A 14,283-nucleotide genomic window follows, 5' to 3' on the forward strand; every position below is an offset into this window, starting at 1 on the left:
AGGCACGTGGATCACGAGGTCAGGAGATAGACACCATCCTGGCCAACATGGTGAAACCTTGTCTCTACTAAAAGTACAAAAATTGGCTACACATGGTGGAGCGTGTCTGTAGCCCCAGCTTCTTGGGAGGGTGAGGCAGAAGAATGGCTTGAACTCAGGAGGCGGAGGTTGCAGTGACAGTGAGCTGCGCGCCACTGCACTCCAGCCTGGGTGACAGGGTGGGACTGCGTCTCAAAAAATAATAATAAACACTAAGAATTTACCAAAATTAATAAAAGACACAAAGCAACAGATTAAAAAATTCAGAGAACACCAAGAAGGATAAATACCAAAAAACAACAGGAGTAACAACTAACCATACCATGTTTAGACTGCTAAAAACCAAAATATAAAAAGGAAAAAAAAGAAAAAAATTAAATGCAGCCAGGAAACAACAACAACAAAACATATTCATCCAAGAAAATGAGGATATAAAAAGATTTTTTTAAATTACGGCAGGCTACCCATCAGAAACCATTAAAGACAGAAGAAAAAGAAGAAAAAAAAAATGGAGTAAATTTTCAAAATTCCAAAAGCAAACAATCCTCAAAAACCTGCCCATTGAGAATTGCACAGCTGATGAAACATCTTTCAAAATAAAGGCTACAAACAAAATTTGAAAGTATTCATTGCAAGGAGATCAGTAAAACAAGATAAAAGAAATTTTTAAGAGAGAAACAATATGATACTAGGCATACACTTGGACCTACATTAAAATATGGAATAAATGTAAAAAAACATTCTTACTTTTAATAACTATGGAAAACAACTGATTATTGAAAAGAGTGATCAGCAAACTATGACCCATGAGCCAAATCTTGCCTTTTACAGGCCAATTCATCTATATATTTGTCTATCTATTGCTTATAACCATTTTCACACTATAAAGATAGAGCTGAGTGGTTGCAAAGAGAGAGAGTGAGGGACTCACAAAATCAAAAAAAATATATTAGGTAGTCCTTTACAGAAAATGCTTGCCAACTTCTGGTCTACAGCAACGATAGTAAAATATCATTTCTTATGTGATAGAATTATGCCAATAGCAAAGTATGGGAGGGAAACATAGGGAATATCAGTGGTGAAGATCTTACATTACACACGAAGTATGTATCATTTGCAAGTAGACTGTGATTATACAAAGATATATTTGGAAAATTCTGAGTTAATGACAAAAAAGAAAAAAGTTACACATAATAAGTAAATACTATAAGTAAATACTATAGACTAAATATAATCATAAAAATTGTTCAACTAATGGAAAAGAAAATGAAAAAGAAAAAAAGGAAACAGAATGAAACATGAAGCTGTTAACAAGATGGTAGATTTAATCAATCCAATCATATTAATAATCATATTAAGTACAAATAGTCTAATGACACCCATTTAAAAATATAATTTTCATATTTTATCAAAAAAATGAGGAACCAACCATATGCGATGTACAAGAAAACCACTTTAAGTATAAAGACATAGATAAGTTAAAATAAAAGAATGGAAAAAGATATACCCAGCAAATACTGATCAAGGAAAACTAAACAGTTATATTAATGTCAAAGTAGCCTTCAGAACAAATAATATTACCAGAAATAAATGGGAATATTACAGAGTAAGAAAGTACTCAATTATCCAAAAATCGTAACAATCCTAAATGTTTAATGCACCTAACAAAAGATCTTCACAACATATGAAGAAAAACTGACAGATCTGAAGACAGAAATAGATATATTCACAAATTTGCTTGGACTCTTCAATATTCATTTACTAGTAATTAATAGAACAAGTAGAAAGAAAATCAAGGATAGAGACCTGAGTAATACTAGGAAGAACTTGAACCAACTCACACTTATAACATACTTCATTCAACAACAGCAGAATACACATGCTTTTCCAGAGAAAATCAATGAAACCAAAGGTTGGGCATTTATAGCAATATGAAAGCTTTATGGAATATCACCACTCTACAGTTATAAATATAAATTTTAAACTTAATGCAAATAGTTATTATTTATGACATCATATTAGACATTATTATGTACATTTAAACTTTATGCATCTAATTCATCTCATTGTGACTTCTACTTTTATGTACAAAATTTTTAAGGCAGGAGATGCAGAAACAAGAATTGTAACTTTACTAAAACAAGTATGTCATACTTTCAGGAAATATTCTAATGTTGAAATCCATCTACTGTTTTTAAAGCAACAATGATGAAAACAAAGGAACACCTGAGGAATGTAACTTGCTCATCTTTATGTCCCTAGAATCTAGCACAAGCTTGGAACATCATGGAAAGTCAATAAATATTTAGTGCTAAACTGAAACAAGGAGAAGATAATTTTAAAGTCATAGAGTATATTATGTTTTGCTAATGTAGTAGTTCTCTATTTTGCCATAACACATTCTCACAAATTTAGTTGCTTAAAACAATGTAAATTTATTATCTTACAGCTCTGCATGTCAGGAGTGTTGACATGGGTCTTAATATGCCAAGATAAGGCCAGGTATTGGACTGGATGACGTTCCTTTCTGGAGGCTCTAGGAAAGAATCCCTTTCCTTGCCATTCAAGCTTGTAGAGGCTACCACATTCCTTGGCTCATGAACTTCTTGTTCCATCTTCAAAGATAGTAACAGGGGATCAAGTCTCTCAGTGCATCCCTCTGACTCTCTTTTCCCTCTTCTTCTTTTATATATAAGGACTTATGTGACTAGATTAGCTGTACCCAAATAATGAAGGATAATGCCATCTCAAGTTCAGATGATTAGCAACCTTTTGCATCTGCAACCCTAATTCCCTTTTGCCACATAAAATAATATATTCACAGATTGTGGGAATTAGGATGTGGACATCTTGGGGGCCATTTTCTGACTCATCTACTAAGGTTTTAGTAAACTGAATAAAAATAAGAAGGCATTCATCTGGTACTTTTAGAGTTGTAATATAGCAATACAAGAGGATAGTATCCATGATACGTAATATTTTACTTAAAAGACTTGAAAAGGATACAAATCTATCATAGGCTATTGTAATATATCTAAAACATTATATAGAATAATTGGATTTTAAACATAACATTAATAGTTCATTTTAATTTTATCATTCTTTTCAATGAAGGGTTGAGCCATTAGGATTTATGTACACCACACTTCTAATTGTAAAAGCAGAAAATGAACCAACTTGTACTCTGTGATATAACAGTATAATTATTTCACACATCAATTCAATTTAAGATAAAAAGAAGGCCATTTATATCAAAGGAAAAATATGAATGTTAAATATGTAGTCAAAGCACAGTCAATCATACAACAATTTAAATTGCCTTCATTTACTATCTTATTCGATTCCAAGAATGCCAGAGTCAGCATGCCAGCTCCATGGATTAAAGTAGGGTTTTGAGTCAGTATTCCAACAGTCAAATTTTTCTGCCTGGTAACAATGAGTATAATTCAATATTTAACTCATTAAGAAATTATTTATTTATTTACGAATTGATTATGTCACTTTTATTATCAAGTTTTTTTTTTATTTTGTCTAGGAGAAAATCCATCAAAAAGTAAAATATTTACATCAGTAGTGAAGCTGTCAACATTTAAAATCGAAATGACTGTATGACTGTCAATGTTTAGAAATAATTAATGTTCATATATATGATACAATAGTAAAATACTATACAGGGAAAATGGTCTTTATAAATATGAGATAGGCACAAAAATGTTAATTGAAACTTTTCTTCCTGATCACAAACTATACCAAACATAGTGTAACACATGTATTATTTACATCTAAAATTTATATTTACTATAAATATTATATATGTTTATGTATTATAAACATGTATTAACATAATAGTTGTATTTATAATGGAGGGGAAAAAACCCTCATTGTACACTATTCAAATTGCAAAGGAAAATTAAAACTTTAAAGAACAACCATTGTCTCTGTCAATCTAGCATAGTTTTTAGCCATATCAAGACAGTCTTGAAATAATAATTGGCCAGGCGCGGTGGCTCAAGCCTGTAATCCCAGCACTTTGGGAGGCCGAGACGGGCGGATCACGGGGTCAGGAGATCGAGACTATCCTGGCTAACACGGTGAAACCCCGTCTCTACTAAAAAATACAAAAAACTAGCCGGGCGAGGTGGCGGGCGCCTGTAGTCCCAGCTACTCGGGAGGCTGAGGCAGGAGAATGACGTAAACCCGGGAGGTGGAGCTTGCAGTGAGCTGAGATCCAGCCACTGCACTCCAGCCTGGGCGACAGAGCGAGACTCCGTCTCAAAAAAAAAAAAAAAAAAAAAAAAATACAACTTTTTTGTAAAAAATAGAAAAAAAATCATTTGAAAAGATTCTCCTCCCAAAAGCAAATTAGTAAATAGAGACAGACACACACATATACATATTGACCACACACAAGTCAATGCTGTCTTAACTGACCTAGCCTATTTTATGTTATAATACATATAGAACATAGAAACTAAAGCTCTAAGTATACTATAAAGTTAAATTTTATAAATACTTGAAAAAGTCCATACAAGGAAAACAACTCATCTTGCACATATCTGATATAGATTCATAGAATTCTACAGTGTTTTGTTCATCAAAGATTCTTGTGTTTCTCTAAATACATATCAGCTCCATGGTGAATTCATCCGTTTATGTAGAGCTAGAAAAATGTACGAATACCCAATTTCTTCTTCTAGCTCTACTGGTAGGGGCACTAAAAAGATAAATGAAACTGAAACTGGAAGGTTTTACAAAGACCATATGAACAAACTGAAGAATTTTCAGGCACCAAGTTATATTTTTTCTATAATTCACCTGTGAGACAATATGACTCTATCTAAATATATGTAATTGGAGTGCCAGAAGGAAATGGAAGAGAAAGGTGAAAAGAGGTGGGAACAACAATAAGAATCAGTTAAGTTAAAGGGGCGTATTGTAAAAAGGTACAATTATAAAATAAATAAAACAAATGAATAAAATAAGCCAGAAGAAAATATAAAATAGAATAATACGCATATGTAATGTAAGAGAAGAAAAAGAGGGAAGAAACACAGACATGTGGAACAAATGGAAAATAAACAGAAAAATGGCAGATTTAAAATCATGTCATTATTACATTAAACATAAATGAAATAAACAGACATTAAGAAAGAAAAGACTGTCAGAATAACTTTAAGAAACAGAAAAGCAAGACCGAATTACGTGCTACATGCCTAAAATTTGAAACAGCCCAAACACCTATGAACAGGTGAATATAAAAGCAAATTTGCCAAAACCAAATAATAGAATATTTCTCGTCAATAAAAATGATGAAGCTATTGATATAGTTAAGTACATTTCAAAATATTGTGCTGAGCAAAAGACATACATATAAATGCTGAATGATTCTATTTTCACAAAGTAATAGAACACTCACAACTATTTTCCAGTGATAGAAATCAGGTCTGATAGAAATCAGATCTGATAGAAATTAGATCCAGCTGATATGTATACAGTTTTCAGCGGTAGGGGAGAAGGTGGGCCTGCATAAAGGAATTATGATGAAACGTTTCGGGCTATAGAAATATTTTACCTCTTGATTGGGGTGGTATTCAAACAGGTATATACTTTTGAGTAATACCAATAAGCTGTAAACTTAAAGTGGGAAATTCATTGTATTTTATGAAAATCATAATTTAATAAAATTGAGAAAGTGAATTAAATTAGAAATCAACAATATATCCAGAAATGCTCCAAAATTTAAAAATTAAACAATATACACTAAGGGCAGTGTTAAAAGGTGGTTTCCTGGATGTTTAAAATCACATATACAGTTTAATTTGGAGGTATGAGCTTAACAATATAATTAATAATAATGTGAAAATTGACTAGTAATTTAAAGTTACACAAAAAATTATTTATATGCCTATATGCAGACACAAACACACATATATATATACAGAATAATTACCAATTGAAGCTGAGCGCATTTGTCTCATGTGAGTTTCTATAACAGAAGGATCCCGAGAACTGTAACTTCCCAATTCAGGATAAAAGCTGGAGCCAATGTCATCTGGAGGGTTGTGTCTCCCTTGTGGATAATTCTTGGCTATTCTAGGGTCCCAGTGCTCCAACACTGGATGATTCCAATGTATATATTTACCATCGAATTGTGGATTTCCATACCAACTGTAATAAAATACATGTAGATAATTATTCAGAGGTGGTAGTTCTTCCAAGTTAAGTTCAGGGGCTTTGGAAGGTTTCATAGTGATTTCAACACTTTTTAAATTCTTGGTATTTGTTTCACTGTTGATTCTGTCACTCTTTCGGAAATCAAAACTTTTTCCCAAATGAATAGTTCGTTGATGAAGTTCTGGAAGAAGGTCAAGTCCAAAAGGAGCTCCAAAAGTAGCTGTATTTGGTCTCAGCATTTTTAAACCCATCATCAGAGAGAAAATAAATAGAATAAAAAGTGCCAAAATGATGCAAGTCCTTCTCCGAAACTTTGCCATGATGACATACTTTAAACTCCAAAATAGTAAGTGTTTTGCTGCAATTTATTAAAAAAAGATAATTAGTGTTATCAACATTATTTTCCAATGTATTCAACATGAAAACTAAAATCCATAAATTTCATTACGTTGATTAATACTGATTTCATCATATATTGGTGAAATTAAGAAAGTGAAGTAAGATATTAATTATACCATCATGTATAAATGTCTACAGTAAGGGTCTATGGCTAGAATAAATGGCAATATTCATTTGGATATATCACCATGTACATGCCAATTACATTGAGTCAGACGAAGCTTTAGGAATTTTTATTTATGAAATTAAAATATGTTTTTCATTACTTGAACAGATTATATGTATACTGAATGTAGGAAGGGAACATTCTATGTGTATGAACTAAAATTTTATTTTTAAAAATCATTTATTTATTTATTGTAGAGACAACGTCTATGTTGACCAGGCTGGTCTTGAACTCTTGGGCTCAAGCAATCCTCCCGTCTGAGCCTCCCACATTACTGGGATTACAGGTATGCGTCACCACACCCATCGCCTGAACTAAAATTTTCTAAATCTAAGTGTAATATTTACAAATCACAGTTAATAAAAAGGAAATACGAGTATATAAAAATCCCAGTCATTAAACAGATTTTCCAAAAATTTTTTAACAATAATTTCATAAAAGGGAAAAATTACAAATTTGGAATAACATTTTGAAGTGAAATAGAATCGGAGAAAAATTTTTAAATGACAGTAGAGAAAAAAAGAATAATCACAAGTAAGATATTCCCAATTTAAAAAAAAAAATTCAGTAGGCTGGGCATGGTGGCTCATGACTGTAATCCCAGCACTTTCGGAGGCTGAGGCAGGAGAATCACTTGAGTTCAGGAGTTCGAGACCAGCCTGGACAACCACAGGGAGACTTGATCCCTACAGAGTTTTTTTAAAAATTGGCTAGGCATGGCGATGTGTGCCTGTAGTTCCCCAGCTACTCATGAGCCTGAGAGGGGTAGATTGCTTGAGCCCAGGAAGTCAAGGCTGCAGTGAACCATGATTGTGCCACCGCACTCCAGCCTGTGTGACAGAGCAAGAAAACGTCTCCAAAAACAAAATTAATTTATGACTGCAAATCTTACTGAACAGAGGTTATAAAAAGTAATTTATAACTTCTGAAATGGTACTATATGTGTTTTTGTTTTAGTAAGTATGTTTATGGACATATATTAATGCAGTGCTTCTTGGCTAATTAAGACACTATTGCTGTGTGTGTGTATATATGAGTATATGTATATAGGTACATATACATCATACGAATGAAGTATTCAAGTCTTTTTGTATACAAATTTCTTATTAGAAAGGTATTTGGCACAATGCTGACACTGATTGCTTTATAAAATATGAGTTCTATGATACATCATGGTGCTGTTATTCTAGAGAATTAAGTTAGAATAGACTAACTCCAATAGAAAAGACAGACAAGTGAAACTTCCTACAAACTGCTGCTTCTATTCTATGTGTATTTAAGAAACACTAAAGTAACCAAGTGTATTTCTTTAACAGCTAAAATCTTAAGGTCAATCCTGTTTAACTGTGAATAGTGAATAATATAAAGAATAATATAAAAGAATAGTATAAAAGACATATGTCTAGCTTAGGACATATGTCTAGTTTAAGACATATAAAATAAACAGTCAAAAAGAAATCTGCCAGCTTAAAAGCTCTTTTCCACCTCTTGTGTTCCCTGTGAATCATCAGTCCTGCCCTTCTCCCTGCCTAAGGGCAACTGCTTGACTTTTGTGTTTTCCATTACACCTCTTCTTTCTTTATAGTTTTCCCACCACACAAGCATATCTGACTAAAGTTAATTGTATTTTGTCTGTTTCAAACTTTAAGCAAATATGGTGTGTGTACATATATACATTATATATGTGTATATATGTATACTATATATACGATACGTATACCATGCATATATATCAAGGCATGCAGCTACATAAACATGCGTATGTGTATGTGTACACATGCATGTACATATACATGTATTTACATATTACGCATTTTGTGTTATATGTGGACACATCATATATTCGCATGTAATATAAATATATATGATTATATATACGTAATTAAATGTTATTTAAATTCATAAAACTCTTGGAAAACAATATTAATTACTACATCTTTTCTGATAATTTACCTGGTATCCTAACTCTTCCACACCCCTGCATTCCATCACATCAGTTCCTTCCCTCTCTAATAAAAAGCTATGTAAATGAACTTTCAGTAAAGGAATAGGTAGACAAGTCTGGAGATTTTCTTTTAATAACTATATACATACTGGTAAAACGTTCCTCCAGAAGGTATCTAATTAATTACAAATGGGGACATAATGACAGTGGAAAACCTACCAAAACACCAATTAAAACTAATGATCAAAATTGACTTTATCAGGTAATTTTTAATAAATAAATATGACCATTAGTCTGCAGAGAAGCTGTACTGAGAAAAACACAGAATCACTGCTGTGACATTCCTGTTAAAAATTAATCCAGATCCTGCCTCAGCCTCCTGAGTAGCTAGAACTACAGGCATCAGCCACCACGTCCGGCTAATATTTTTGTATTTTTTTTTTTTTTTTTTGAGACAGAGTCTCGCTCTGTAGCCCAGGCTGGAGTGCAGTGGCCGGATCTCTGGGATTACAGGCTTGAGCCACCGCGCCCGGCCTATTTTTGTATTTTTTTAGTAGAGACGGGGTTTCACGGTGTTAGCCAGGATGGTCTCAATCTCCTGACCTCGTGATCCACCCGCCTCCGCCTCCCAAAGAGCTGGGATTACAGGCATGAGTCACCAGGCCGGGCCAGGCAGAGCTGGCAGTGAGCAGAGATCGCGCCACTGCATTCCAGCCTGGGCAACAGAGAGAGACACCATCTCAAAAAAAAAAAAAAAAAATTAAGCCAGATCTAATCACGAGGAAGCATCAGACAATATATTAAAGAAAGGATACACACATACACATAAATACACATATATTCATACATATATGCACACCACATACATACACTATATATAATGTATGCTTACATACAATGCAACATATAATAAGGGCATGTGTGTGTGTGTGTGTGTGTGTGTGTGTGAGAGAGTGTGTACAATGGTAAGCAAATGTGGTAAAATATTACCATTTGGTGAATATGCAGGAAAAGTATACAGAGATTGTTTGTGCTATTTATCCCAGCAGTAAACTGAAGCATGTGAGCTGTTAACATACCTGCTTATTTCTGGAAAGGGCTAAGTCATAAGGTCTTTCAAACCCTCAACTACATGACTCTAGGAAGTGAAACTTCTACATGTGAGTTGTGGCAGTCCTGTTGCACTAATAGGTATAAAAGGATGATACAACCATTTTGGCATGCCATTGTAATTTGTTGTCTGAAATTTTCAAATTATTGACATCACCACAAATATTTCCCCCTTTGCTTAAAGGGAGAATTTTGATGAGACATGAAGCAAAAATAATATTTTGGATGTAATATCATATCAACTATTATGATACATAATATCAACTGTATTAAAGATACACACAGAAGGAAATAAACATGTAAAATAGTTATGTCTGGGTGATAAAACAGTGATTTTCTTACTATTTTCTAAAAGTAGAACATAATACTTCCTAAGGAAAAGGTCTGGATAGGTATTCTATAAGGAAAAAAACAATGGTAATGAATGTTGGAAGAGTTACAGAGACAGGAGAAATAACTAACAGATTTAGAAATTAGTAAGGCATTGATTTTTGAAATGCTGACTTCAGCTAAATGGTGAGATGCATGAAAGATCAAGATACATAATAAATCTGAAGATGTAAATTCAAATCAGTCACGCTTAGTTGTGTGATCCTGGGCAAGTCATTTAGCCTTTTCTTAAAAAAGAGGGTATCTGTTTTGCCTACTGATAAAACTGTTCTGTGAATCATGCAAGACAATTTGAAACAGTAATGTTTTATCAAAGAGTAAACACTAATGAATTTATAAATAAATGAAAAGTGAAGAAATATAGGAAAAAAAGGAAATTTAAAAAAATTTCTTAGGTTCATTTTCTAGATCTACACATGAATACAAAGCACAAAATGTCCATTTTTGGAAGCTGTTTTTTTTCTCTCTCCCTCTCTCCCCTATAAATGTAATTTCTTAAGCTGATCCCTCTGTCTTCTCATTTTACATTACTTCATTCATTCAATTAAAATGTGTGTATCACATCATTATAGATGACACACAAGCTCAATTTTAAAAGGTATCTATTGGCTCTGGTTCAACCTCCATATCTCAATTAAGTCATCTCAGCCTAAATAAACACAGATGGGCACTGATATTTAAAATATGAGCTCTGTAGTTCAAATGCCTGAGTTCAAATTCCAGCTATGCCATTTTTTAGTTATCTGACCTACAAAACTGACCTGATCTTTCTGAGTTCCTTTCCTCACCTATAAAATGAGCTATTACTTCACTCATGGGATTTTTGTGAGGATGAAATTAGTTAATATTGTAAAACTCTCAGAATCATGTGGCTTAGTATAAGACTAAATAAATATGAGCAATTGTTTATGATGATGATTAAAGATGGGTGTCTGGGAAGCAATTAAAATAGAACACATTTTATTCTAAGTGCCTATTCTCTATATGACCAACTATTGAAATACCAGTCACCTTCAAGTCAACGTTGAAATGCTGCCTCTTCTTGATACCTCTCCTGATTCCACAGTGGAAAGTACTTACTCCTCATATATTTCATTGTTAACAGTATTTACTTTTTAAATTGTCATTTCTTATGTCATTTCATATCATGCTGTGCATTTATATTTATATTCCCTACTAGATTGCTCCTTAAGTTTCAGAAATAGTCTTTATCTTCACATTCTAGTAGAGTATAACATATCTTTCACATAGTGTTAAGTGTTCAGCTTAAATAAAGTTAATTTCTGGCTCTTTAGTGTTTCATTGGTATTTTGGCAGTATATATATGTGTGTGTATATATGTATATATGTGTGTGTATATATAGGTATATATAGACTGTGTATATATAGACTACTGACCGTATACACACTTGATAAGTTTACAGTGTATACTGAACATATTATAAAGAATCATAAAGATCCAATAATTTTAAAAATCCAATTTAATGAAAAAAATCATCTTAAACACTGCAAAACCACAATGACCCTTGAGATGCCTAAAATGTCTGATCTTGCACGAAAGGGATGGAGGAACTAATTTAGCTTCAATAAAAGAAAAGTTTTGTAAGTCACCATAGAAAAAAAATTACAAGTTAATTGCAGATATGTTTCCAAAGCAGGGACCTACTCAAAGTATTGGCTACTGAAAATCTGTTTTCTCATCAAAAGGCTGTTTACATTACTCACACACAATAGGTTCTTTTGAACCTATCGCTTCTATTTTTTGAGTTTTGTGCTTTTAATTCTTTGAAATGCTGACTTAAAGCTTAGTGATGTCTAATAAAAAATTATTGGACATATCCAGCTAGCTAAGAGACCCCAAGAGATTCAGAAGCAGGGTGGTATGAATTACTACTTCAAAAATTATTTGCTTTTATCATGCAACTCAGAAAATCCAAAAAGACTGCCCCTTTTAATTATTATTAACTAAATTAAATCACACAGATTTTTGGTGCTTTTTTAAAAATATATATTGTTTTCTTCTAATTTTATTTTGTATGAAGCCACCGGAGATAAATATAACTCAGTAGTAGAAGACACATCTGCAACTTTCAAAATCAGTTTCAAAATCAATTCTTGCCCAGGTCAGTTTTATTGTAAACACTTGTACCCTCTGGTTAACAGAAATTCAGTTAGGTTTAGATTCATCCTTCCTTTCTAACCTGCACAACAACCTATGAAGTAGAATTTCTTTTAACTTCATTTTACAGATGATGAAACTGAGCAGTTGGTAACTTTTTCAAAAATCTCTGGGTCAGCAAATGGCCAAGCAACCAATCTAAGGCTAATCATCTAGCAAGGAGCAGATCAAGTCCGGCTCAAGAACTCAAGTTCTTGTCTATGCTATTCTGCCTTCCTTCAAGGTATTAGACAAATCAAATTTAGAGGATACACCACAGTTATTTTTGTGACATAAGATGAAAGCTGCTGCTATATGGTTATGTTTTCAATTAAGGATTATGTACTTAATAAACAATGATTAACTGTTACCTACTCCATAAACTGTAGCCCAAACTTAAAACTAAAGACAGTTTATTCTATTTTCTGATCATACATTCACTATTCATCACACAAATAACAGCAACAGTTCTGGAAATGGTGTTTTCATTGTTGTGATTTTTTGTTTTGGGGGTGTTTTTTTGCATTGAGCCTGGAAATCCACAAATTCACAGCACTCCTGCTTTTTTCAGGTGTGATACACCTGAAATAGATGTATTGTCATGAAAGTGATTTGCAAACAACGTGACACAGTATCTCCAACATCTAGGTTTTACTTTATATATTTTTTCAAACTACTGCCCCAATACTTCAACGTGAAGAGCCTATTTCAGTCCCATTTTTCTTATTTTCAAGTTCATAATCAACATTATCCCCCCCCCTTGTTGTTTTATAGCACTTCCACATTTTCATGTTTAACACTTATCCGTAGGGTCTTGCAACAACAAAACCAGTTACAACTGCCTGTACTTCAAGTTGCTTCTTTGGAAAAAGGAACACCAAAAACACTAATCCAGCATTGTTGCATCCCCAGACTTAGCAAAGGGTAAGAGTCTAAGATGACAGTGCCAAACACGTTAACAGGTGAATTGAAAAACCATCTCCAGCGGCCTCGCCATCCGGCGGTCTCCTCCCGATGCCCAGAGGCGCTGAGACAGGCGACAGCAACCTTTCCGCTGCACCCTGAGCCCAGCAGGCCTCGGTCCTTCCACTCTCCCGGTCGGCTCAAGGCTCAGAGGCAGTCTTGGGGAACAAGGAGAAGGTGCTGAAAAAGGCTTTCATCCGTCCCGAAATCTCCAACTTGTCTGGGAGACGAGGAAAAACCGAGGCGACAGGAGGTTCCGTTTCAAAGAGGAGGCGGCGACGAGGCCGGTGGGGTGGGGATAAAGCAGTGTATAAGGCAGTAGAACTAACGCAGACTAATACAGGCGTAAGAGTGACAGCTCAGGTTAATGGGGGGTCTGGGGGTACAGACTCGCGGCTCGGCGCCACCAGCTACCTGCCAGAGGGGCGCCGGGTCAAAGGACGCCAGGAGGAAAGCCGCCACCAGATTGGTTGGCGGGCGAGCGCGCAGGCGCCCGCGGTGGACCTCGTGCCCCCTGCCGCCACCGCCGCCGCCTCTATGGGGTCCGAATCCTGCAGCTACTCACCAGCGTCGGGTAATCCGCTTCCTGCGGGGTCTCGGCCAGAGGAGAGGTTGAGACCCCTGAACAGAGAGCAGACTGCCGCCGCGCCGCGGGCCCAGGCAGCCCTTCCTCCCCGAAGGCGCGCGCAGAGCGTTCCGGGAGCTTTCAGGGGCGGGACGGGCAGGGGCGGGGTCACGGAGCGGGTGGGGCTCGGGGGGTCTCCCGGAGCCTCCAGTCGCGGGTCTAAGAGGCCTAGGGCGGGAGCGGCGCGGAAGAAAGAGAGGACTGCGTTTCGGGGCTTTCTGTAAGAGGGGAAAGACGTGTAGATTGGAGTCAGACTGCACTCCCGTCCTATTTCTGCAAGTAGAACTCACTGCCCTTAGAAACGGTCTTCTGAG

At 35.0% G+C, this 14,283-nt stretch overlaps 1 protein-coding gene across 2 annotated transcripts in view; it reads right to left on the reverse strand.

Annotated features, from left to right (window-relative positions):
• MANEA (mannosidase endo-alpha) overlaps window positions 1–14,063 on the reverse strand; it is a 31,149-nt gene extending 17,086 nt beyond the window's left edge. Inside the window, exons 1-2 of one of the 2 annotated variants that reach the window (XM_028847340.2) lie at window positions 13,910–14,063; window positions 5,990–6,207 (exon numbers count right to left, since the gene is read on the reverse strand). In XM_028847340.2, coding sequence (XP_028703173.1) covers window positions 5,990–6,017 — 28 coding nt within the window. In that variant the 5' untranslated portion in view covers window positions 6,018–6,207; window positions 13,910–14,063. Of the gene's footprint in view, window positions 1–5,989; window positions 6,572–13,909 lie in introns of both variants that reach the window. The other variant, XM_015136962.3, reaches the window with a different exon arrangement.
• Window positions 14,064–14,283: the final 220 nt, after the last annotated feature.

This window comes from Macaca mulatta, chromosome 4 (assembly GCF_049350105.2).
Source record: "Macaca mulatta isolate MMU2019108-1 chromosome 4, T2T-MMU8v2.0, whole genome shotgun sequence".
NCBI classification, from domain to species: Eukaryota; Metazoa; Chordata; class Mammalia; order Primates; family Cercopithecidae; genus Macaca; species Macaca mulatta.